Source organism: Lepidochelys kempii, chromosome 3, assembly GCF_965140285.1.
Source record: "Lepidochelys kempii isolate rLepKem1 chromosome 3, rLepKem1.hap1, whole genome shotgun sequence".
Lineage (NCBI taxonomy): Eukaryota > Metazoa > Chordata > Testudines > Cheloniidae > Lepidochelys > Lepidochelys kempii.
The window spans coordinates 60,408,049-60,435,734 of NC_136382.1; the positions used below are offsets into that span (position 1 = coordinate 60,408,049).

Sequence of the window (27,686 nt, forward strand, 5' to 3'; positions counted from 1 at the left end):
AGCCATATTGTTTTTTTTTATTATTTAGTTCATTTTCAGTTAAAGTGGCTTTATGACCCTTCAGAACATTTGCAACGATGAAAAATCCATACTTAGAGAAAAAAAACTACAGAAAGTGACAAAATAAATGCCCCGCTCCTCCCACCCACCCATCGCTCCTAAAATATAATGTAAGTTAGATATTACTGATACAACATAAAACAAAGCAAGAATTCAAGAAGCCCTTACATGTCACTTCCTGAGTGGTGAGTGGGTCACCGCTGAGATCGCCGAACTCTGCATGAATAGTTAAAGTGTAGGCAGTATTGGGGATGAGGTCTACCAGCTGAACATCATTTACTGATGACCCAATTTGCATCTGTACGTGAAAGAAAGATGCAAGGTGTTGAAAAATAAAAGAAAGCGGAAAGAAAAAGCAAACAATGGTTTAATTAAAAGAGAAAACTTTGTTTCCAAGATTTACGCTACATTTACAACTTCCTGACTGATGTCATTGTATATAATACTCCAGTAAATGTGCTGCTCTTCATAAATACCTGCCAGACATTTCTCACTATTATGGGATACCCTTGAAAATCTAACAGCTTTTTGTGGGGACCCGGAGGGGAGAGACAAGTTACAGAGAAGTAAAGGTAACTTTCCACACCTCTTTTTCTACAGCTGGTATTGTGGCATTGAGAGGTTCATACAATAACCGATAACCAGTAGCTCCCCTGAGAGGTTCCCATCTCACTCTCATGGAAGTCGAGCCAATGTCATAAGCATTCAGGTTTCTGACTGTAGGGATTGGCACTGTGAAAATATGAAATTACTCATTTTATTCAATCACTTTATTTATTACTTTTCTGCCTACTCCACGGCCTTTTAGCATTATACACCATCCAGCAGTACTATAGAGAATAGGTCACTTGGGAATAAGGAGGTATAGGGTTAGTGAAATAAGGAACCCATAGATTTTGTTGTTGTAAGTGGTGATTAACTTAAAGAATTAGTAACAGTCATATCTTTTTTAATGTTTCCAGGGATTTTCTGTTATAACACTAATTTTCAAAATTTTAACATTCTGTTCCAAAAGGACAAAGCTGCATTTTGAAGTGTATATTAAGATTCTTGAATATTCTGAAGTTCTACCTCAATTAATATTAAATGTTGATTATCAAACCCAAACGTAACTGGCTTCTGGATATGTACATATAAAGGGAACATTTTTGTATCTATTTTCTTTACTCTGTTATACAGTTTTCTTACTCTGTAAAAAACTACATAAACAGTAAAAAAGCACCTCAAATTTTAAAGCACTAATGTGAATAAATTAATTTGGAATTTATAACCTGCCTAATGTAGAGCAATCACATATGACAGAAGTGAATTGCTAATGATCAACATGTTGACAGGCTCAGGATGTCACTCTATCTTGCATTCAGTAACAACATACATATTATCAATCATTTGAACAGCTGATAATGGAAACATGAGCCAATCTATGCCCATACGCACAAAACTGATGTAATTGCTCTGAACCAGGCACACATTAATGCTCTAAAATCAGAGTCAATTTGAGACAACATTTTGGCTGCCTGTAGCAAGAATGATCTGTGTAATATAGTGGTGCACAGATGGAATGAAGGCATGTATTTGACAATTTCTGGACCATATTCCCTGAGATTATAAATCATTTACTGGAATGTTTCTCCAGGGCTCTGGCCAAAGAGGACTAGTAGAGCAGTGTCTTTATGAGTTTGGAAGGAAGCCAGAGTCAGGGCAAACAATTTCCACCCTGCAGCTGTCTCTTATGGCCACAACTTTCCAGGAATGGTTATATGGGCAACTCAAGGACCAAACTACCATTTTATGTTGTCAAGAATTATTGCAATAATAAGTGTTCTACTGAAGGACTATCATTGGTGTCACAGCAACTTGTTAAACACATTGTTCACACTGGAATTCTAACTTACCAGTTGTTTCTGTGCCACTTAGAGGTTCACTGCTTTCATCTTCTACCACAGAGAACACTTTAACAACATATTCTGTTTCAGGTTTCAGGTTTCTCAGAACTGTAGTAGTTTCCGCTCTATTTACATAAAACTACATAAAAACAAAAGCAATGTTAATTTAATTTACCAAAGTCATCTTCAGTCTTGCTGCATATTACTCTTGCATCAATGGAGTAGCACTATAAATAAATTCATCCCTTAGTCTTCTGCATGTTTAGCTTTTCAGTATTCTGCCCCCATTATGTTTGAAAAAGCAAGTTGTAGGGATTTAGGCAGACATATGTTTTCAATAAGGTTACACATGTGTAACAGTGTACAATTAGATTTAAATGACTCCCTACTATCATAGTTGGCATTTATGCTACACCAATGGCTCTCAAACTTTTGTAATGGTGACCCCTTTCAGACAATAAGCCTCTGAGTGTGACCCTCCCCCTTATACATTAAAAACACTTTTTTACATATTTAACACCATTATAAATGCTGGAGGCAAAGCGGGGTTTGGGGTGGAGGCTGACAGCTCGTGACCCCTCCATGTAATAACCTTGTGACCCTCTGAGGGTCCCAACCCCCAGTTTGAGAACCCCTGTGCTACACATTATTCAGTTGAATGGGGAACATGCTTGGAAATTTAATATTCAAATTCTTCTTCCCTGTTTTTGGACATAGAATTTAGACAGTATGGCACCACAGAAAATCGAGACCTGTAGAGCACATGTACTGTACCCAGTGACATTAGCAACAAGAATCAACCAAAAAGAAGCAAGATGTCTTCAGAATAAAATGCCATTGGACAAGCAAGGTATAAAGTCAATATGTGCCAGAACGGCTGCACTTGCCCTAACCAAAGAACAAATCCTGAAGAAAGTGCTAGTTTTGGCCGAGTAAAACCTGAGTCAGATCTGAGTATGGATTTAACAGTCTTGCTCCAAGATGCCACCCTCTGACCCTAACCTAAATACTATCTCACAATCTGTAGAGCCCACCATACCTTTTGCTTTAACCATGACCCAGAATAAGGTGTACTAAAGGGCCACTACTCCTAGTTGATGATATGGTCAGAGAGTTTTCATGAACGGACTTGATTAAAGGAACATCTGATTGTGGATATATGAACCAGTGGGCATTACTAGGAAACATAGACAAGTATTTTCTAAGGTATATTAAACTCCAAGTTTCATAATTTTAAAATATCCAAGATCATCTATAGTAAGAACCTCATTTCTGTCAGGTTTTTGAAACACTCAGCAAAAATAATGTAACTTGCTATTGTGGCCAGGAATATACCCCTTTTGTAAGATGCCTCCATGCTCTTTGAGACAGAAGTCCTTTCCCACCTCATGTCACTCCACACATAACCAACATTCTTTCAGATTAACACAAATCTTAAATTGGTACCATGCTGTCTTGGCAGAATCTAGATGAGAGAAACTTCAATATGCAAGAGTCTGTTCATATAGATAAAATCAGAACAGAGACTCCAGGTACTAACCTGCTGAGGTGGGCCTCCAGAAACAGGGTAATATTCAACCCTGTATCTATCAACGCTGTCAACGGGTGCAGTCCATGTCACTCTGAAAGAACGAGGTGTCACCTCAGAAGTCACCAGATTGGAGGGAGGTGACAAACTACCTATAGCATTGAAACAAATAAAGGGAGATGCTCATTAATGAGGAAGTTCACCAGTGATGGGAATGAAACTCAGAATAATACACAAGTTCAACTGCTTTGAAAAAATATTTACTGCTGCTCTTTGGTGGTATTTCTGAAATGAAGCCTCACTTCACCGGGGGAGCCCTTACAACAGCAATGACAATGATAGCCCAGCACCACATCATTACGTGGCTCTGTGGGCAGTAGCCTTCCTAACAGACCTATGCAAGTTCCGTCTCCTTCCTACCCCACCCTGAACATTAACATTTGATACGGAGAACTCTAATCTTGAGGGGCTCTTTACCAGGCTAAGCTTTGCTTCTGAGCTGTAAGCCAGCCAGATTTCACATTTCAACAGTGCAGTCCTGTTAAAACTCTTCCTGGGTTGAGTAACAGTCAGCCAGGAAAGAACCTTCCCCTGCCCCCTCCCCATATAAGGGGAGACACATCAAACAACATCTTTCCCATGTGCCTGACCCCGGGAATAAAGCAGGCTTAGACAGCCGCGTAATGCTGGTGAAGGAAAAACATGGTTGTTATCCCAGGTGGCTTGCACAGCTTCTTTAGGCCAGTAGCTGAAAAAGCAGATTGCCTTGACAGTTCCCACTTAGCAATGAAGGAATTTTAGGCCAATTTTAAAGCACATAAACTGGGAGAGGATGAATTTGATTGAAAAGAAAGACGTACCTGGGCCTTTTACACTATTACACAGATTAATCGTTAAGTCATCAACAATATTAACGAGGAAGGAGAAATCAGCAACGTTGTAAACATGGGTATCATCTGGATCTGTTGCAATCTGCTTCAACTCATTTTCATCCGCATTTTTAATACCTTAAATACATGACACATAAACAAGACTTAAATGAAGTGTAATATTGCTAAGCCTCCCGCACCGAAACACATCATTTCTATCGCATTCAATGGATTCAAGTGCATTACTATTGACCTATTATGATCTTTTAAAACTCATCTCTACATTCAATATTTCTTCATACAATACTTACCAATCGCATAAAGTTCCACTCCCTCATCCCTGAGTCTCTTTGAAGGAGCCACTATATCGTCTTGTGATTTGCCATCAGTGATGAGAACACCGATTTTGTGAGCTCTAGGCCTCAATCCGACTTCTGGTTTGAAATTGTCTTTTAGGATGAAACTCAAAGCCATTCCTAATGTGACATAAAGAGGCAACTGGTGAGCACAGTACACTATTAAAAATATACCTTATTGGCAAACAAATGTATTTCACCATAACCATCACTGACCACATAACTCCCCTCTTTACATCCTTTCAAGGGCTGTCCATCATCTTCCACATCAAATTCAAGCTTCTCATCCTCCCCAACCAAGTCCTGCACCACCTCTGCCCTTGTCAATATCTCTGCTCCCCATTCTTCCTCCTCTCCCTTTTATACCCTTCCCTCCTGCCAAAATCCCCACCACACCGCCCCTTTTTATCCCCACACTTGTCTTCATGCTGCCCCTTGTGCACTGAATTGCCTTCCCCTCTTTTTTCATAGGCCAAATTATTTCATCCATCACATTCCTTATCCACCCAAATTCTCCTCCACCAAATCCCTCCTTAAAACACACTTCTGCAGAGAACCCTTGCCTTTGGATGCTAACCTCAGCAAGACTTTCCCAACACTTCAAGCTTGTGCCATCACCTTCCGTATTATAGTACGTCTGAACAGTTTTAGTCATGTCCAAACTAGACTGGAAGCATCTTTGGGCAGGGAATATTTTATGATGCACAGTGCTGAGCTCATTGATAATACTGACCAGATGATTTATGGCAATTACTAGAACATTTTTAAATATAGCTTAAGGAAAACTAAGGGAAGGTAACGTACCTGTTAGAGTATTGCCTCCTTTGTATGGTAAGTTGGCCACCGCATCTAGTAAATTCTGTTTGGAACCGTAAGTATTTAGGTGCCATTCTGTTCTGGGGTCTCCACTATACTGAGCAAGAGCTGAAAAAGCCATTATCACTCGATTACTACATTGTCATGGAACAGTTATGTGTCCAGACCCCTTTTATATCTGCAAGACTTACCAATCTGCACTTTGTCAGGACCAATATCAAAGACTTCAACAATACGAGCAATGAAGTTCCTGACTGTTTTAAAATTTGGTCTCCCGATACTCCATGAACCATCCACCAGCAACACAATATCCGCTTCTGCTCTGGTAATACACTCCAAGCCTGCCACACCAACCAGAAAAAAAACATGTTATCCATATTAATCCATGCAGGTACTTTATTTTCTCCTGCCCTCTTCTACACTACATGATGTACATTGAATTGAGTTACTGACTGAAGTACTTCTAGTGTTATCCACTGATGCGCTGTCGCCTGTCAATACCAGCTACTGATCCACTATTCATGAATTATTTCCATGGTACAAGATTTATTCATTTCCTCATACACACATCCCTCCTAGATGGACCTCTTCTAACGTGTCAAAATTAATGAAAATGTTTTTCCCTACTATGATAGGCTTTACCTCACTTGATCTTTATTCATAGAAAATAAATTTATTTCAGATTCCTGAGGGAATAGAAGTTTAAGATAATGACTAATCTGGCAGTGGTATAGCCCTATATTTTGAATGAACTAAACGCAAAAATTAAAATATGTGAGCATTTTCAAATGATCCAGATTTACATTATTTTAGTCTAGAATCAGGGGCTAACCTAATGTCCTGTTTTCAATTATACAATGGAATAATTAGTATATATCATTAACATATTCAGGTAAGCAACATCACTCAACTTTTAGTGAAATAAAATAAATTAATATAGATGGTGCAGAAGTTTGCACATGTAAAACAAGAAAGAGAGAACATAACTTAGAAGAAGATATGCAAACAAATACACAAGTCAAGAGATATAGAAATGACAAAAACAAACATTTATACAAAGCTGCAATGTTTTGAAAAGGAAGAAAGTTATCTCAGATACCCTCAGTTTACAAACTATGGAATAAAAATATGAATAATTTCAGTTTCATCATATTGGAAATCACAGAACGTTTATACAAAGCAGAAAGATACAAGTATTTAAATGATCTTATTATCAGTCATTTGAAAGAAAAAAAAAACACTTGTTCTCTCTCTTTTCTTGGAGATTGAGTTACCAGCTGCAAATTTTCTGGCTTCTTGCCATCATAGCTTCTGGTCTTTATATGGAAGAAATCCCATTGAGAAAAATCAGCCAAACTCATCACAGTTGAAAGATATTGTGATTTCACATGTTCCACATAATTGATCCAATACTGTAGACTCCTAACTACTCGATGTACCTGAGGGTTTAAAAGCATGATCCTCTTCTGCATAGAAAATATAGATCTAGTCTTTAATCAGGACAATACAAATAGTTTGTGGAGTAGAGTTTAAGTAAAATCTTGTTAGATCAAAACTGTGCATGCATATGTTCACCAATGAAGCTTCATGTACCTTTAACCAATTACATTTTTTTTTTTTTACTTTTCTTCCAAATCCCATAATCCCACACCTGAAAAGTCTAGCAAAGGCACTATATCTTTATTAATTTTTGTTATTTAAACAAATATACAGGATATCACTGCACACAGAATTTACTTTCCCAGCTACAAATTTCATTTTTCCCAGTAACCATGACTTTAGTCCATGCACTACAAAAACATTTTAGCTTACAGTATATAACACTGTAGGAAGGAATGGTGGCTGCAGTAATATAAACATCATAAAATATGCCTGGTGTAATTATTTTTCTGCCAGAATTACTAGTTTGTCTCCCGTTTCACTGGTAGCATGCTGCTGTGCCACCTTTCTCAATTTTACCCTCTAGTATTAGATAGAGTTTCTGGCCAAGGTCAGTAAATTCCCTTAGGCACTATATTTCAGGCATACCATTTTTCTAGTTCCACATAGGTAAACACCTCTTCAAATCCAGCAGCCACTGCTATGTTGTAAATAACATTTGTAATTGCAAACAGATTAGGGTTTTCTGCCTACCTGTTACAAAAAAAGGGAGCTGTGTACTTCAATTTTTGGCAATCCAAAAATAGTTTAAAACCTACTTACTGAAGGACATCATCAGCATTTTCTAACTGCTGTTGATAAATGTTCTATAAATAAGTATTATTTTTCCATAACATGTTGCTCAAAGAGGGCACTGAATAAAAAAAGTATCTTTAAAAAGGCTAGGGAAAAAAAGAATTTATCTTTGTCTGATCATCATGTTTGGCAGCCTAAAGTAGGTTTTTATCAAATTCATTTCTGAGAGACCTTTGACAGAGGTTAGGATAGACTTCTACAGTAGATACTTAGGGCCAAACCCTCTGTCCCTCTCTGCGGGGCATGCCAGGCCTGAAATGGAGAAGAAATGCCATGGCTTGCACAAGCACAGTAGGGTAAAGGGAAGCAAGGTCCCTCGCAAACTGATTGTCACTCTTTATACAAACTGGAGCTCAACTCCAAGCAGGGGCACTGGAACAATTTTTATAGTGGGGGTCCTGAGAGCCACTGAACCAAACCATAAACCCTGTATATAATAGAAACCACTTCAAGCCAGGGGGTGCAGCAGCACCCCCAGCACGCATGATTCCAGGGGCATAGATGGGGAACGGTGGACAATATGAGTCAATCCAGATACACAGGCCCAATACCACACACAGGGAGAGTAGCTCCTTTGGCCATTACATGCATTGTTCCTCAGTCCTGTGTACAATACCCCAGGGTGAAATTCACCCCTGCGCAGACAACTAACAAAAGGCCTATGCCCACTTAAGACCTATTTTAAGGATGCTAAGTGGTGGATAGGCCCTGTCCTGGCTCTCTGTGCAGAGGTGTATTTCACCCTGTGCGCACAACTCACTTATGAGGGCAGCATTCTCAAGCATTTGGCCCTGTATGAGTGAACATAAGTATGTATGGCTTCTAAATACAGTGAACCTAGTCTCGACTAATCAGTGCTGCTTAACAGAAGTGACCTTTTAATAAAAGTGGAGGAGAACTGTACTCATGAATTTTGGCATACCTGAGGATACAGATTTTACTATTCATCAAACCCTGTAAATAAATGTTTGTTAGTTAAATGTATTGTGGTATCTTATGATAAAAGTGACAGGGAAATGCTAAAACTATGTGAAACATTAAAAAACAAAAGACAGCTATTCCATTTGCCTCAATGTGATCAGGTTTACCTCCGGGTAAGAATGGCATCACAGTAGCATCTGAAAGGGTGGTCATTTCTTGGCCAACCAGTGGTGCACTCTCCCCTCCTTCAAACATCCCAAAAACATTTACCTTATAGGTAGTGCCTGCCCTACAAGAGTAAAAAAAAACAAAACATGGATATGTCAAATCAATTTGGTCAGCTAAATGCTAATGTTTCACCAATAAATAAACTAGACCTTTTAAAGTGGATTTGATTGCTTTTTAGATATCTCACATGTGAAGCATGATCACAGTTTCTATAGTGACTATTATTATATTATGCTATATGGTATAGTACATATTCTAAATCCATATGTCTGTGTTTGCTTACATACCTCCGAACTTCAGTGAGAGTTTTCCTTAAGGCAGCATCTGAGTGAGGAACTAAGGAATTCATGATTTGGTCCTTCGTTACATTAAAGATAACTACTCAGTTTTTTTCTATAGAGGAGAAGGTCCAGAAATGTAAAGCCCTGAGTACCTCAACTGATATAATGTGGTGTAATTCCATTGAAGCCAATGGAGCTCTCCCGCCTTATACCCGCTGGGTATCTGGTTCCAGATCTGTAACTATATACCATAGTTTGTTCATTTGAGGTCAGATTTTTAATGGTGCCACTCTGAGCATGCCCAACTGACACAAATACAATTCCTGATGCTCCCATGCAATTCCCAGTGCTGATGTAGGAGTATGACATGCTCAGAATTGTATCTTTAAATCTCTGGCTCTTCCCCATAATGCACATAGAGCTCTATCCAGAACTGAACTAGACTGCAACAGTTTTAGCTTCAAATTTCTTTAGAAAAAACTGCTCCTAGTACCAAGCACACCATCTTTCTCTCTCTCATGCCCCAGTGAGATCACAGACAGAACATCGGAATCCATGCTTACAGATGCCTTTCTGAGGTTGAATAACAATGCCCTGGAAGCCCATGGCCCTTAAAGGTTTTTCTTACTTATGTTTGACTCTGTCCTACCTGCCAGCCTCTGTATCATTGTGGCCTTAATGCAGCCTTACCTACAATAGCATTAAAACTAAGGAAAAGGGGGTATCTTTGTGAAAAATACATACTTTTTTCATAAACACATTGCTGTAAAGAAGGGATGGTAGAACTGTTCATAACCTGAGCCGTTTTATTTCTAATGATTAAACTATTAACACCAAATTTAAAAGAATTATTAGCCATACCTAAGCTCTTCCAATACAACTGTATTGTCATATGGCCCAACAATTAGTTCTCCAAGTCTATCTTCTCCTGTCGGATGGAAAGTTATTTTGTAACCTCTCACTTCCCCAGGGGCTGGCTCCCAAGTTACTCTGAAACTTGACATAGTGGAATCAGACGTTTTCAGGTTTCTGGGTGGTTTATATGGAGAGGCTGCAAAGATCAAAGTGGAAAAAGCCATAATTTAGATCACTTATGTATATGAAAAATATTAATAAATACTACTGCAAAAAACCCATGTACAACTGCCATTGGTTATTAATTGTATGTGTATTTTTCAATTTAAAACAATATTTTAAAAATACCTATTCCGGGCTCACGCTGGCTTTGCTTGGCATAAGCACTAGTACCAAGCCATGAGAGGCAAGATCATATGCTTCCTCTCAATCCAAAACCAGAAAATGAGAAAATTACCAACCAGACATTAAAACAAGCCCAACAGCCCTCACCCACAAATACCACCAGCCCTTCTCAGGCCTCTTCCTCCTTCAGGGTAAAGAGACAGGCCTTGCAGCATGTCCTGAAGGTCAAAAGATTCAGGTTTCAGAGTAGCAGCCGTGTTAGTCTGTATTCGCAAAAAGAAAAGGAATACTTGTGGCACCTTAGAGACTAACAAATCTATTTGAGTCACACCAAGGAGGGGAATAAAATCCAAAGTTGAGGCCCTTCATAAAAAATACCCTGCCAGCAGACCCCTCCTTTTATACTCAGAAGGCAATGTGGCACAGGGGAGAGAGCCAGTGTCTCATGTAGGTGAAGGTCTTAAGCCATTTAGAGATTTACTATTTCTAAACTAACAGGCAGCCAGTTCAGATCAGAGTGTACTGGTGTCATGTGCTCCTGGGCAAGAGACACTGCTTAGCAAACAAGTGGTCCCATTAGTGACAGACATGGCAATTTCTTGCATAGTCCTTGAAAGACCTTATTGTATTAAGTTTGTGTGTTATTGTGGACGAGGAATCTATGTAACCTCTCGGGGGGGGGGGGGAGATGGGACAGATGTGAGATGAGGGAATTAAAAAATTATACTAAAAATGTGCCAGACAAGTATGGACTTTGGGGACAGTAAGTGTTCAGTGGATTTCCTGGGGAATCCCTAGGGAGAGGTTAATCAGCGAATTATAGAATCATAGGACTTGAAGGGACCTTGAGAGGTCATCTAGTCCTGTCCCCTGCACTCATGCCAGGACTAAGTATTATCTAGACCATCCCTGACAGGTGTTTGTCTTAAAAATCTCCAATGATTGAGATTCCACAACCTCCCTGGGTAATTTATTCCAGTGCTTAACCACCATGACAGTTAGGAAGTTTTTCCTAATGTCCAAACTAAACTTCCCTTGATGCAATTTAAGCCCATTGCTTCCTGTCCTTTCATCAGCAGTTAAAAAGAACAATTTTTCTCCCTCTTCCTTGTAACAACCTTTTATGTACTTGAAAACTGCTATTATGTCCCCTCTCAGTCATCTTTTCTCCAGACTAAACAAGCCCAATTTTTTCAATCCTCTCTCATAGGTCATGTTTTCTAGACCTTTAATAATTTTTGTTGCTCTTCTCTGGACTTTCTCCAATTTGTTCATGAGAATTCCCCAATTCCAATTATACACTAACCCAGCTGTTTGAAGCTACACACTGAGGAGAAGGTCATTTTCTGCTGACTATTTGTTACCAAAGGCCAAGATCAAGGCCCAAGCTGTACAAAGAAATGGCTGATCTGCCCAACTTTCATTCTGGCTCAGGATCTATGATGGATGAACTTGCAACCACAGGAAACACCCAGTTGTGGGTCTTGAAGAACTGACACCAATCGCATCTTAGTTTGGAATTGGGGTTGACCTCTGGTAAGCTTTTTAGAATGTGTGTAGGTTCTTGTATTGTTTTAATACATTTTCTCTGAAATGCTTTTACCTTAACAATAAAAGTGCTTGCTTAGAAGGAGCTGTGTGATAACTTATAACTGCTGGCAATACATGGTCATAGCTCTTGAACAGAAAGCAAAGCACAGGCACAAGCTCCTGTCTATTTGGCCATGTGGCTTGCTGGGGATATCACCATGTAAGGCAGAAGCTAACAAATGGTGGTCCGCCTCGCTTAAGGGATCATGAATAACCTTGTCACCTCTTCCAGTTACTTCCTCATCCTAGCCAAATGACACCTGCCTTGTCCAGCTGGAGCCTCAGCTATCTAGCTGTTCATACCCCAGTCATTACCAAGCATTGGGTAAGGTGCTCAGCAGAAACGCCTTAATCAGATAGGTAACAGGCTGGCTTGCCCATGAGCTGAAGAGCCTGGGGCTAAGTCAACCTTAATTACAGGATGAGCCCCACCTGAGAGGAATCAGGTGATTCCAGTATAAAGAGGGGGGAAAGCGCAGGAATCTGTGGCACGGTATGCAGAGAGTGAGGAAAACTCCCCAGGCATGGAGAGACCCTGGCCAAGCAGGGGAGGGAATGCAATGATCCCTAGCAGAAAGGCCTGGGAAAGGAGGAGGAGAAACCTTGGTTGTGTGGATTTATGAATGGACTTTGTTTTGGGATTTTGTGTTTTATTTACCTTTTATTTTATATTAATAAACCTCATACACATGTGGAAGAAGAAGAGGGACAAGATGGAGCTGTCCAGAATCCCATGAGGCAGTCCTTGAAGCAGAAGAGCTATTATGCAGAACCATCTAAAAACTGAGAGGGAAGACCTGTTTACTCTCACTTGAGTTCACAGGTAAGTCAGATAGATATTCCACCACCAGGAGGAGATCACCTACTACAATGCCTGTGCAGTCTCTGTGTCATAGCCTTGTCTGTACCACAGTTAACACAGACCATGGAGATCTTAGGCAGCTGGATATCTGACAGTTATCTCACCTCAACTTTCCCAATAACCATAACCAAGGCTTACAAGCTAGACATTTGACAATAGCTAACTAGTGTCAAGCGACAGCCTTACAAGCACTTTCTTAATAAAAGCCAGCAACCTGCCTTTCCTAACCAAAATTTTCACAATCTTCACCAATAATGGACACATTTCTTCGTCCCTGAGCACCACCAGCTAAGCATGAGATGGGTCCAAAGTGCACGTTGTGGCACAATGTGCTCACAATGACTCTAGTACCCCAGTGAGCCACACTGGCCGCAATTGAAGCAGAGAAGTTGTAACATTTGTATCTCTCAGATATTGCCCTACATCCACGGCAGAACACAATTAAATCCAAATCCATTTGATTTTCTCTGCAAAGCACCAGACAATTGCCTTGCAAAAGGAAGCACTTGTATCAGAAAGAGGGCAGATCAGATTAATGAGGCTCTCCACTACTCAAAACAAATCCCCTTACCAAGGCTTAATGCATGGTGTGTTGATTTTAAAGGGCTCTGAGAGAAAATATTGTTCCTTCAACAGACTACTTTATCCCTGGCCAGAGTTCCATGGGTAGTCCTCTAGTCACTTTCCCTCCTGTTTTAGCTACTGCAGATCATTGTAAACCATGGTCACTGATGAGGCCAAATCCTCACAAAACAAGTCACTGCATTCCATCTTGATAACAGGAACACTAAGCACACCCTGAAAGTGACCTTCTGCAGCAACACTGAGTGATATGACCCCACGCTGACCTATCTCAGAGTGACACTAGATCGCATACTAACCTTCCACGAAGGGAGCTGCCAAGACAAAGACAAGGGTCAACCTCGTACAGCAACTGGCAACCACAAGCTGGGGACCATCAGCATCAGTGTTAAGGACATCAGCGATGGCCCATGGGTATTCTGTATCTGAGTACTGTGCAACGGTATGGACCAGAAGTAGCCATACTCAACTTGTTGATGTCCAGCTGAACACTGCAGTGTGGTGCATCACTGGAACTCTCAAGTCAACCCCGGAACCTTGGCTGCAAGTGCTGTCACACATTGCTCCCCTATCCATTCACCATGATACCGTGACCCTTTGGGAATTCCAGAGGATCATGGAAAATGAACATCTTCCCATCCACCAAGGCCTTAACAACGCCCCTTACCACTGCTGGAAATCATGTAAGCCTCATGGACCCATGCATTTAACAATTTAACATCCCTTCAACAATGCAACTTCAACCCAGATGAAGCTTGGAAAGCCCAATACAGTTCACAAGAAGTCACAAACAAACACTTTGTGAAAGACCTGACGCAGAAGATCCCTGGCTTCAATCTCCCACAAAGCTCATGGGCAATCCTACATCACACCTGCACAAACCTTGGCAGATGCAGATACTTGCTGCACAAATGGAAAATTAAAGACTCTCCAGAGTGCGACTGTGGTCACCCAGAACAGATTATGCAACATATAACACTCAATGCCCGATTCGTGAATACTAAGGAGACATCACCACCCTGCTACTTCAGATGCAATTATTTGACGTAACCATCTAAATGTACATGTATAGTTGTTGCTCTATATTTATGTCAGCCATATGAAGAAGACGACCCATGAGGACAATGCCAAGGAATAAGATACCTAGCAACCATTTAAAGAATACCTGAGAACCAAAGACAAATTACAAAGTCCTAACAAACCACTGAGAAGTGGTCTGTTGAAGGAACAACGTTCTCTCACAGAACTGTCCAGAAACACTTATTTCCCATTGACTTCTGAGGACCAGCCACCAGAACAGGTCTGCTGCTCTAACAAAAGTGGTATACCCCAACCTCAAATAGCAGGAGGCAACAGTCAGGCCATGACACAGGTAACATTTTCAACAGTCCCAACTCCAAGCCAATCCTTTAGCAATTTTTTGTTAATTCCTGTTCTTGGAGATTTGGCAGATCACGAATTAGCTAACACTTTGTCTACTTACTGTACAATTGCTTTTCTACCCCCCTACAATCAATACCTTTAATCATAAGCTTTTTACTATTTATTCAAATTTAATTATATATAATACATACCTGTTGTTCCTTCTCCTTGCCTGTGTTTTCCTTCCCCAGATTTATACATTGGAATAATAGAGATGTTGTATTTGGTTAAAGGCTGAAGTCGTTTTAACACTGTAGTTGTGGAAGTAGCTGGTACTTTTGCAACCACCTGCCTTCCTCCACTGACTGGTCGGTAAACTACACGATAGCTCACAACTTTCCCAGGTGCAGGCTGCCATGTAACTCTCATTGAATTCTCTGTCTCTTCGTTTACTCTCACCCTCCTGGCATTTGGTGACACTTTTCAATGTAAAAATATGGATAAATATTTATTTTGTCACATAAAAACATGCACAGAGATATCTACACATTCATTCAGCACTACTGATATCATCTGTGATTTGTCCTTCCATATTACAGCATATCATTAAATAGGAGTTCATTTGCATTTCTAAGAGCCTACCATGAAAACTTTCTGATCTCACTGGAGTAAATTAACACAACAGCTATACTTAGATAACTATGCTTTCCAGCACAGAGCAAAAAAATGAGCAATTCATGTAACACAGCAATCCAGCATAATAAAGGAGTTCTACATAGTAAAACATCATTTTTGGTAACTTATTGTTTAAATAATGAGTTCAGCTTCCAAATGCTAGTGAAAAAGGGCCAAATCCTGCAGACATGACTTGTATGTTTTTGGGGGGGAGGGGGATTTTTTTATTCGGGCAAAACTCCCTGTGAAGCCCACTTTTTCAGACCAAAGAGATTCAGATAGTTCTGATAAGGTACTGACAAGCATCCAAACTATTAGGTGGTTACCTCCAAACAAATAGACCAGCCCAATCTTTTGTGAGCCTCCCACCACTAATCTTAAGGCAGTAACAGTTCTGAAAAGTGTGGATGTCTTATAAAGCACTTCAGTTTCACTCTCCAGGCAATAACACCCAGGCTTCTTAAGTCATGTTCCTGCCTTGTAGCAAACACTGTCAAATAAAAAACCTGAAGTGAAATGGAAGGCATGTCTGGCACTGGCTGTCAGCTGGGCATGCCACCCTAGGTTTTGACAAGGCAGAGCCTTCTTGGCACGCCAGAGTCAGAGTCAGTTTTCACTTCACTGAGAGGTATTCCACAGAATGCTAGAATAACCTCTCTCAGCATTTGGAACTGGTCATAGAACCATAGGCTTAGAAGGGACCGCAAGGCTCATCTAGTCTTTCCATTCTGGTCTGTTCATTTTCAAACAGTTGTAACATTAGGAAGATTAATACTATGCAGTGATTGTCACATAAGAAAAATCTAGAACTGTGAGTAAGAGATGCAGCCAACTTCAAACCCAGTCACCTGAGCCTGGGAGGAAGAAATCACAGGGCAGGAAAATTAACTAACCCCAATGGAATTAACTCTGACTTCTCTCTCTACCCTGGCCACTTTGTTCCTCCTGTTTCTCCCCCAACAACCACACCCTCCAACCCACAAAGCCCCAGGAACTATCCCCAGACTCTGCCACACTGACTCACGTTGAACTGTAATTTACTCTCTAAGTAACCCCGTTAATTTCAATGAGATTCCTTGCAGAGTAGGGTATAATTTAACGTGAATAAAAGTAGCTGAATATGGTTCCATGAGATATAAATGACTTATGATTATAAATAATCATAGCTCAGAAAAAAAAAAGTATTTGCAAAGCTCATCTTTGCAAATACTATCAGGCAAGGGGTTTATAATTGTGATCTGATTTCAATGCAGAACTGTGCCTGGAAGGGTTTGCAAATTGGTCCCAATTTATATACCATTGTTTAATATTGCTATGCATCTGTCTTTATTTAAACCCTGATCCGAGACACACAATCCCATTGGATATCAGAGGGGTAGCCGTGTTAGTTTGTAGCCACAAAAACAACGTACCTCTCAAAGTACTTCATTGAGTTGAGAGGGGCAAGGGTTTGGCTGGGTTTTTTTAAGGCAGGGGTTAATAAAAAATAAGGTCTAATCTCTTGTCAATGTAAGTTGCATTAATAGGAGTATCAACAGTTTATGTGTGGGATAATAATGTCACAATATCCCCAGGTCAGAATTTAGGCTGTTCTTTGGGGTGGCTATGCTGTACTGCACTTACCTTCAGTAGTAGCCTCTCCTTCTAGAGGAGCTCCGTCTCCACTGCTATAGGAAGCGAAGACTGAAATCTTATATTTAGTCTCTGGCTGTAAATTTTCCAGCACAGTATTTATTACATTTCCAGGAACTGTGCTCTCCCCAGTCTGACCATCATAGAGCGATTTCCATACTATTCTATAACGACGAACTGCTCCTGGAGCTGCTGTCCAAGATAGTCCCGCTGTAGTGTCAGTTATGTCTCTAATAACCAAATCACGAGGTGAGCCACGGTCTGCAAGAAAGGAAGTCATAAGAGAGGGACTATGACTGAGACACAGCTACCGAATATTACAGCGAAAATAGGAACAGAAAAATAAAATGCTCATAGAATAAAATTAAAATGTTCACAAGAACACCAGCTCAAATGAAATACAGTCATTCTTTTATGAGGAGGATTAAGGCCTTTGTTCAGCAAACCACTTAAGAACAGGGTTAACTTTAAATACATGAGCAATCCCAACCCTACTCAGCAAGACACTCGATCTTGAATACTTCGCTGAACAGGGATGGAATTACTCACATGCTTAAAATTAAGCATGTGCTTCAGTGCTTTGCAGTTAATCTAGGTTAGTTTTGTCTTCCAAACTAGCAATTATGCCTTACAATCCATCTTCATCCCAAAAGCTCACGTAACTCATTTATAGGCAAATAATGAAATAGGGTAATTTTTTCCTGATGTTAAATCTGTGTGAAAAAAAATCCTTCTAAATTTCTTGAGTCCTTCACCCTTTCTTTACTTGTTCATGTCCCTTACCCTTATATTTGACACTGCCTCCAAACAGCTATCCTCTCACTTCCTTTTATAAGTCTGTATACCGCAACGAGATCCCTTCTTAGAAGTCTATTCTGCCACTGATGCAAGGGCATTTATGCAAGTAGCATTTATTGGATTTACCAGAAATAAATCACTTTCCACTGAATGATTAATTCAGACACTTAAGAGTTTTTGTTTGCTTGTTTTTCAGGAAACATTAGGGGTCCAACTGTAGTCAATGGAATTTACACCTGTGTGACTTGGACCCATGGCTCACCTAAAGCTTCAGGCGGGATAATCATGTCCCTCTATTATTCCAGTTCTTCTTTGTTGTATCTTTCCATTTCCATAACCTCTTTATTAAAGTAATAGGTTAAGAACTGCACACAGGTTTTCCCCATTTAGGAAATGTCTGTCATTGTTTTCAGCCCTTTTCTCTTTCCTGTGCCTGAGAATTATAGATTTGGCTGCTATCATTGCTACCAGCACCCATCTTCCTGAATGGTGTGAGAATATACCTGTCAACTTCCCCCACTGTATCTATTTACAACTAATATGTCATGTATTTACAACATAAAGTGTAGTAATTGTAGGCTGGAGACACTGTCTTTTCTGTACTAAGTTTTGCCAGCCTCCTGTAGTATTATTCTTCATAGCTGGTTCTCCTCACATTTCTTGGAGCACACTAAACAGCTCCTTAGTCTGTATAATCAAGAAGGTGTAAGCTGAGAGGCCTGATGCTCACTTTAGTACACCAGTTTCATGCCCATATAACTCTGTTGACTTTCATAGAGCTCACTGGTTTAAAACTGATGAAACAGCCTGGAGGATTAGGTCTATGGAGTTTGCTGAGTTCAGTGTGACATCTGGGTATACTTATTAATGTGAGCTAAAATATGCTACTGGAATGGTTAGAGCCCTAGGGTGTTTTTGTTTTTGTTTTTTCTTTTCTTTATGCAATGGCAAAGTTGTAGCTATAAACAAAAAATCCCTACACGCGCAGATGCAGTGCCTACTTTGATGTGTACTCTATGTGGAATTCCTTACTGATCTCCCTAAGGCCTTCCTGCAGTGAGCAGGGCTGCAATGGCTCCCTTGAGTGGCTGCTTAGCAAGAGGTTCCCCCAAACCAATCGCTGTTCATGGCTTAAGCAGTGAGGATGGCCTTGAGCCAGCCCTCTACACCACAGATAAGTTTTACCCACAATGACAAGTACCCACTAATATACTTGAGATTGACCAAGAGCCATAGTACCAGAATCAAACTTTGTTGAATGCTGGGGAAGTTTCAACCCTAATCCAACCTTCACAGAGCACGCTCATCTTTGCAAATACTATCAGGCAAGGGGTTTATAATTGTGATCTGATTTCAATGCAGAACTGTGCCTGGAAGGGTTTGCAAATTGGTCCCAATTTATATACCATTGTTTAATATTGCTATGCATCTGTCTTTATTTAAACCCTGATCCGAGACACACAATCCCATTGGATATCAGAGGGGTAGCCGTGTTAGTTTGTAGCCACAAAAACAACGGTGGCACCTTAAAGACTAACAGATTTATTTAGGCATAAGCTTTCGTGGATAAAAAACCCACGTCTTCAGATGTATGGAGGGAGCTGAATCCCATTGGAGTTGGTAAGACTACTTGTATAAAGGCTGAAGGTTTGAATGATATTGTTGTAGCAATAATCAATGGATTAAATAAACATGGTCTCCCATTAATTCTGAATCAGTGAAACAATTATTACATTTTGGCTTATTGATGAAAGGACACAGTTGCTAGGATTTTATTAAAATGTTGTTAGTGGTTATATCTTTAATAAACAGAATACACTTGTACAATCTTATTTTTCTAAATCCAACCCATTACTAGTATGTGATCCAGACAAGGGTCCCTTGGCTATCTCATCACCTTTCTCTGGCGACCACTGGTTTTCCCATCCAAACTTCACCACAAATTCCTTCAATCCTTCTAGACTGCCACTCTAAATCTGACACACACACACACAGGCACTCTTGATTGCATAAATAACATTTTAATATCCAGCTTTTTGTTAATATTGAATTATTTACTGTCATAAGGAAAAATAACTACACTATTGCATCTTTCAGTGTAACTTTATCCCGTTATGCTAAAAGGGCCAGATTCATCCTAATATACACTCCATGCAAACTCACTGATTTCAGTCCATTAAGTAGGGCAGAATTTGGATCCCAAAGAGTAACTTTCCTGGAAGACTGAAAAAAGATTTGTCTTCAAAAGTAAATTACACCAATTTTCTGTCTACTCTAAAGTTTCTGCTCCCAACCCTTGGCTTTTTCATTCAATAAAAAATCTGAATATAATCCAAATGGAAATATTATGGAAAACCCAACATGATAGAATGCACAGATGTTTCACAGTAAAAAGCTCTCTTTCCATATTTTTAATGTAATATAAATATACAAGTCACTTTATATGGACTACTTCAAATCAAGTCTCTGCCACAATATGATTTCAGTATTAAACTATCTGCTACCACCACACAATTCTCAGCAAATAACTCTGGGACAGTATGGCTAATGATGTGTTGGAGACACTGCAACAGTCATTGCATATTTAAACCAATTATTAAATTATTATATGTGCCACTAAATAGCAGAAGAAAATAATTTTTTTGCAATGGAGTGTAATCAAGCCCAGCTACCGACACTGTTAGCTCTGGAAAGAAAACAGAAATCGTATGGAACTAAAGTACCATTTTTTGTTGAATAAAAATAAACTTTGGGCTTCTTACCAATCTGCCAGGCCTAAATGGAAAAATTTGACTTCAATAGCTGGAAACTGCTGACAAGACATCTTACCAACTAAGGGAAATTAGACTTTTAATATGTTATACTGCAACTGAGAACATTTATCTAAAACAACACACTAATTTGATTTGCACCTCATGTGCGAGCTAATTTGTAGGCAGATCTTATTTTCACAAGAAGCTACCCTACGAGTGTCTATGGGCCTGGAGGTGGGAGAGAGAAGCAGCTGTGTTTAGGATGTGGTGCAAAGTCCTAAATTATTAAGATTCCATTAACTAAGCTGCTACGTTGGGAGTTTAGAAATATACTTAAGTTCAGCAACATTACCAGTATAATGTAATGGCTAGTAGGCATACAATTATACCTATTAGCCATGTTTAGTTTGTTGGAGAAGTAGAAGTATGCAGATTACACGGTAATTCTGCTTATCTACTATTTATCTGTCATAGGGGTTTGCACTGCTGCCTAATACTAACGTATCTGAGCAATTATTCTGATCTTCTGTTTAAATGGTCAAGAATCTTAATAGCTAAATGCTCCAACAAGAAGGATTCTCATACACCTTAATATCTCTGCTGCTTACAACAGGCTAGCCAGATAATGTAGAAAGACTGTTCACAATAAGGTAGGGTAAGGGCATGGTGGTGAAGCAGATGGTGGTTGTACTGGCTGGTGGTGGTGGGTTTGGCTCAGAGCCAACAGAATCAGCATAGTCCTCTCTCTTTTCTCCCCTGTTTGGAATGGATGCCCCAGGCATCACAGCTCCACTTTTTCATCCAGTCCCAGTATCACCATCACACGATGAAGTGCTCTGGTTTTGAAAACTATCCAAAAGCTCCTGCCCCCAGTAACTGTGCTAGACACTATGGTATTCAAGAGTCCCAGAATTCACTGGTTACAAGCACAGTTGAAGCCTTGCTGTGTCTATAAGCATTAAACCAGTGCTGCTGTGTGGACATGTCAAACCATTGCAAGGGCAAGCAAGGCAAGCAACCATTTCCTGCCATCAGGGCCAGATCCAAAGCCCACTGTAGTACTGAAGACTCCCTTTGACTTCAACAGGCTTTGGCTCAGGTTCTCAATGTCTCTACAACAGTTTCCTCACTTAGCGCAGACACACCCTCAGATAGAAAACAGGGGCTCTTCCTTCCAGCTCTGAATCTCCGCAAGTCTTCACTTTCCATATCAAGGCTTTTCACCATGCTGAGCCAGAGACACAATATCCGATTGAAGTAAGTTTCCTATACTTGCTTGGCTCTTGTCTCCTGAGCTGTCCCGCAATCATTTTTGCTCCTGAACACATGACTGAATCAGTGAAGGCTACGCCTTCACTACTAGTTAGGGGTGCGAGTAAAAACACGAGTGAAGCTGCAGTAGCATGGGAAGCTGTAGCAGAGGCATGGCTGAGCCATGCCGAGACAAGCCCAATTAAAACCGCTGGGTCTGTACACTGCACGGCTGGGCTCGGCCTCCGCTGCTTCTACTCAAGCTTGATCAGCACCACCACAAATGTATGTACACCAGCAAAGGAATCACATCCCTCCTTCGTAGTGTGGACATAGCCTAAAGGTAAAAACCTTAACAGTCAAAAAAAAATAAATGCCCTTATTCTGTCCTCAGTTACATACCCACAGTTCCCTCTGATTGCAGTGGAAGAAACACACCTCTATCAAGCCCAAATGTATACATTTTCTATACATGTACTCAAGCTAGTTTTCAAGATTAATATGTAACCGTAAATCTCACATTGATCCATATTTCACTCAGATTAAATGTAAATTAGATCTGAGCCAATATCCTAAGCAGTCAGAATTTAATCAACGAAGGAAACAAACCCCCTCACGCCATGCACACACTGAACTTTTACGGCCTGATTCCTTTCTTGTTTACAACAGTGTAAATCATGAGTATCTCCACTGAAGTCAGAAGGCCAGATCCTCACATCCAGCCAAGTTCATCTCAGAGTAGGATGTGTGTGTTGGATGGGACACAGGCGGCTACCTTAACACTACTCCTGATCCAGGCCCTGCTGATGATCAAATTGGCCTCTAGCGTAAGATAGGACAGCCACTTATGTTGGCTGGTAATGTCTCCCTAGGGACCATTATGCAGCTGAATATGTTGGAGTGCAGAGCACTCTGGCCACACCTCGTCATGTGACATAACCCGCTATGATTGGGAAATTGGAAGAGAGCTTCCTGTACCAGCTGTTTGCTAGTGGAGGATTCCTCTACATAAGGGGAGTCCTCACTTGCCCTTTTAGGCCAGGTTGCTGGCTGTTTTGCACAGGAGGCTGAATCAAGGAGCCCTGGATCTGGCCCACCAGAGTTACACCAGCATAAAACGGATATGAGATCATAATCAACCCCTGAAAAATCTACCTTATCTATCTATTCCAGCAATTAGTTAGTTACCCAGCAACTAATTAGTTATATATATATATGTAGGAAATCAGTTCAATTTTTCTACTTCCCCAGACAAGAAAATTCAAATGCTTGCTCGATGGTTATCAAAAGTCACTTGCAAATGTCAGGGTAAAAAATCTTGGAATGTATCATTGAAAAAAATGCATGAGACAGCACTAAATCTCTTTGAAAGACACTGAGTCCTTGTTTCGGTCTGTATGGAGAAGAACTACGTAATTCAAACATTACGGAAAGTTCCAATGATAAGCTAAAAACTTCATTGTCACGAAATGTCACTTGAGTTAGACCCATTCAGTCTGTAGGAGGTCATTCGTTTCTAAAACATTCTTATGTTGCTATAGAAACAGCAAAAAAACAACAACATATATCTAATAAGAAACCACTATTCATTTCCTGGCAAAAAAAATCCAAGCTCTGAGAAATGTATACAGCAGGAGAGTCCCTGAAACTAGAATGTGCATCAACTATGACAGGGGTTCTCAAACTTGGGGTCAGGACCCTCAGGGGGTCACAAGGTTATGACTTGGGGGGGTCGCGAGCTGTCAGCCTCCACCCTAAACCCCACTTTTCCTCCAGCATTTATAATGGTGTTAATATGTTTTAAATGATAAGGAGGGTCGTACTCAGAGGCTTGCTATGTGAAAGGGGTCACCAGTACAAAAGTTTGAGAACCACTGAACTATGATGAATCCTCACATCCCAATTCTCACAGCATTAAAAGGAATGGCAGAACTGGGCCCTATAACATTTAAATAGAAAGACTTTCATTCTAAGGGGAGGGAAGACCATTATTTAATCCCCAATGAAGACTATCTCCTGTGTAGAGTAAAATATGCAGTTCTTGTAGTTTACATTACACTAATCTACATTATAAGTATTGGGTCAGATTCTGATCTCAGCTTCACTGAGGTTTAAAGCATGATGGGCTGAACCCTCTCCTGACATAAAACCTGGCACAGCTCATTTACTTCAATCAAGTTATGTCAATTTACACCTGCAGAGATTCTGACCCAGTAACTTCTCTCACATAAGTGGAGTTGCTCTGGAATTACTGTGGTGCAAGCAAGGTCAGAATGGGGCCCACTGTATCTTGTTCTGATAAACAGCTATAAATGCTTTTTTTTTTGGTGACATTGCTCTCAAGTTCATATTTAAAATGGTAATGAACAACTCTGCTTTTAGACATCTGACGCACTCACCCTGACCAGCACTAGCAGTTCTAAAAAATCCTAGCTTCCAGCAACAGGGTGCTCATAAAATAGATTTTCATCTTCCAAAGCATGGAGACGTGGATTAGGACTAAACATACCTGTATAGACTGCCTGACCTAGAGAGAAATTTGTTTTTCTTTAAAAACTGCAAACTATTATCCGTTCAAGTTAAGCTATTAAACAGCCTGTGTACAGTATATTCTTGTTATCTGACAATATGCCTCTGGGCAGAAAAGGAAACTCTTGCAGGCCTGCTCTTACCACCCCCTTTCCCAGGGGAAAACAGATTAGAAAAACAGTAGCTCTCAGAAACAGTTGATCGTTAGCTTAGGACTGGATTTCTACTCACTGTGTTCACCGTTATATCCTATTTCTGGGGTATGACGTGTGGTTTTGGCTGAGCTGATGTAACAAAATAATAAAATGGACAACTCAATGTATTTCTGAGGGAATCTTTCTGTGGGTTTTCTTAAGTCTCATCTGTACATCTACTTGTGATTTGTGTTGTGTCACTGGGACAGAGAGCTGGGGAACAGCAGCAGAAGTAGCTCTCTGGGCACTGCAACTCCAATTAGGCACAGCTATCATTGTCAGATTTACTCCCAGGCAACTAACTGAGAGACTGGGAATAGGCCGGAGAGAGCTACAAGGCTAACTAACACATTAGCCAAGAACGTAGGAAAGGCACTGGAAGGAAGTGCCAAGGTGGAGAGAGAACCAGAAAGAGGCAGGCTCTCAGAGTCAGTCCCATGAGAAATCTCTCTGAGGGCGAGCTCTTCAACCTCTCCTACTCTTGGTCTAAGGGGCTGAAGATGATATACTATTGTAGAACAGGTTTCAGAGGAACAGCCGTGTTAGTCTGTATTCGCAAAAAGAAAAGGAGTACTTGTGGCACCTTAGAGACTAACCAATTTATTTGAGCATGAGCTTTCGTGAGCTACAGCTCACTTCATCAGATGTTTACCGTGGAAACTGCAGCAGACTTTATATACTGCACAATGCTGTGAAGATGGTGGGGAACCACTGTAAATAAGCCACATGTGGGGTTTACAAGCAAAGAGTCTCCACGTGGTCTGTGTACGCAGAGGAAGATAGGCTAGGAGGAGCCTCACCCGGTTCTAATCACCACAAATAATGAAGAATACTGTTAGAGTTGCATAAAAACAAGATGGCCCTGCTTTGGTGCCTCCACTGCCACAAGTCCTGTTTCACTAGCTGAATTCTGTGGTTGGTTTAATTTTCTTTTCCTTTTCGCAGTTTCAGTTCTGTCGCATTTAAACTCCAATACAATTCTATTTAGCAGCAGGTAAGGGAAACCTTCCACCAGCCACCTCTGTGAATGGAAGGGAAGCCAAAGCGGCCAGATCCTGGCTGGGGAAAGAGGGATGGCTCACCCCCTTGAAATCTACCAATGCCCTCCAACCAGAGCTTTGTGGTGTCAGGCCCATATATTTTAGAGAGAGGATGTGTATGGAGCATCTTCTGCAGCATTCTCACCTCTGGAGCCTGCAGCTATCCAGTTAAGAGCTGATGCAGTTTAAGCATTTTTATCCTCCACAAACTTTCCTCTGACTGCTACTCCTCACCAACAGGTGCACTCAGCCAATGGCTAAAAGAGGCTAAATACCTGTGTTCTAAAAACAGCCCCAGGACTACTGTCAGCCTTCTCAGATCTGTATGAATGGGGCATGAAAAAAACCTGCTTATTCCATGGGGTAGGGAAAGCCACCTCCCCACCCCATCCCCAACAAAACAGTAAGGAAGAAACCCATGTCCCATACATAGGAATAACTTCCATAATATGGAATATGGCCCTCCATCTCTAATTTCTCGTGTGCTTACTTCTTTCTTCTCTACTGCCTTTGAACAGTTTATAAAACACTGGGCCTCTGGAATGTGTTTATCCTTAGGCTGGATGGATCAGATAGCTATGCAAACATTTTATATAGCTGAGATTATCTGGAGTTCTTTGGAAAACTTTGCACCTGAATTCTTTTAGAAGGAGAAAAGATGAGGTAAGTGCAGACCAAGTCCTGGGAAAGATAAAAAGGGAAGGGAAGAGAAAACAAGAAGAGATCCCAAATGATAAACAAGGACTTCAACTAGAACAGCAACTGAATGTTTTGTGGTTTTTTTTCCTGAGGGAGATTCCAAGAAAGGACAAGCCTGTCCCACAAGGCTGAACACACTATAGAACATGTATGTGTTGCAGTTGGGAGGAAAAGGACGGATTTGAAAGAACAGGGAAGCGGGATTAGTAAATGCAACAATATACTTTGGAGAGACCTCAAGAAAAAGAAGGCATTCCCTTAAGTCTCTACGACTGCACAGCAATCAAACACCTGCGGCCAGCCCAGATCAGCTGACCCAGGCTAGCAAGGCTCAGGCTGCAGGGTTGTAAAACCCTTTTATAAACGTTTGGGCTCAGGCTGGAGCTCAAATTCTGGGATCACATGGAGGGGTGACTATTTTTAGACCCACATCTTGAGACCAGAGAGCACAACTCAGTTGACCCAGGCCAGCCGTGGGTCTTTTATTCCAGCGTAGATGTACCCAAAGGGCCCTATTGCCGATTCATTAGAATTACACTGAGGCACTGGAGAGTCTGAATTTTCCTTTTGTTTCCTTACATCATGATTAAACAATAGCAGGAGTTACATTTTCAGATTGTTTTATCCACTCTTGTTTCTCTAGCTTTACCTTTTTTCTCAATAGCCTTATTTATTTTTCTTATTATTTCTCAGCCTTCCCTCCACGGACAAACCATTTTATTTCTTGGTACTGATCAGGGAAAAAAACATATTTGAAACACCATTCCAAACATTAAACCCAGATAGCAAAGACTTTATTTATTTTAATGGCGGGTGGGGGGTGTCTTGGGGCGGCATTGGTTTCTCCAGGAGTTAAGGTCTGTGCCAATTTGAATCACATAGCTTTCATGTCACAATATAGTATTGTTATTTTTCATGTGGCTTTCCCTTATTTAAGAAACTGAGATAAATAAAGGGGCACTGAGTTTACTGATATTCACATTTATTACAAGATGACTTCACTATTACAGGTTTTACTTGGCCACTGTCATCTTCCAAAGGTTCTAGAGCTAAGTAATGAGATTTATTACATTACACACATTTACTCTTTTCCTTTTGTTCCTGCACTGGCAAAACAGTGATCTTAAAATCTGGACTTGGTCCTTTTATATAAAACTACCCCTGAGATAAGGCCCGTTTACCAATTTGAAATTCTTAAATTCTAAACCACAATCAGATTTTTTTCATATTCTTCTTATTCCTAATCATTTACATTGCGGTAGTACACATAGGCATGACTCATATTTTCACTTCTGCAGAAACTTCAGGAACATGGTGCAATTTAAAGCACCTAAAATGT

At 40.5% G+C, this 27,686-nt stretch overlaps 1 protein-coding gene across 1 annotated transcript in view; it reads right to left on the reverse strand.

Moving 5' to 3' along the window:
- COL12A1 (collagen type XII alpha 1 chain) overlaps positions 1-27,686 on the reverse strand; it is a 130,396-nt gene that overhangs the window by 69,019 nt on the left and 33,691 nt on the right. Inside the window, 12 exon segments of the mRNA XM_073336466.2 lie at positions 229-358; positions 647-792; positions 1,956-2,085; positions 3,487-3,626; positions 4,335-4,481; positions 4,655-4,819; positions 5,504-5,623; positions 5,707-5,856; positions 8,839-8,960; positions 10,042-10,231; positions 14,989-15,255; positions 17,075-17,344. Coding sequence (XP_073192567.2) covers positions 229-358; positions 647-792; positions 1,956-2,085; positions 3,487-3,626; positions 4,335-4,481; positions 4,655-4,819; positions 5,504-5,623; positions 5,707-5,856; positions 8,839-8,960; positions 10,042-10,231; positions 14,989-15,255; positions 17,075-17,344 — 1,977 coding nt within the window.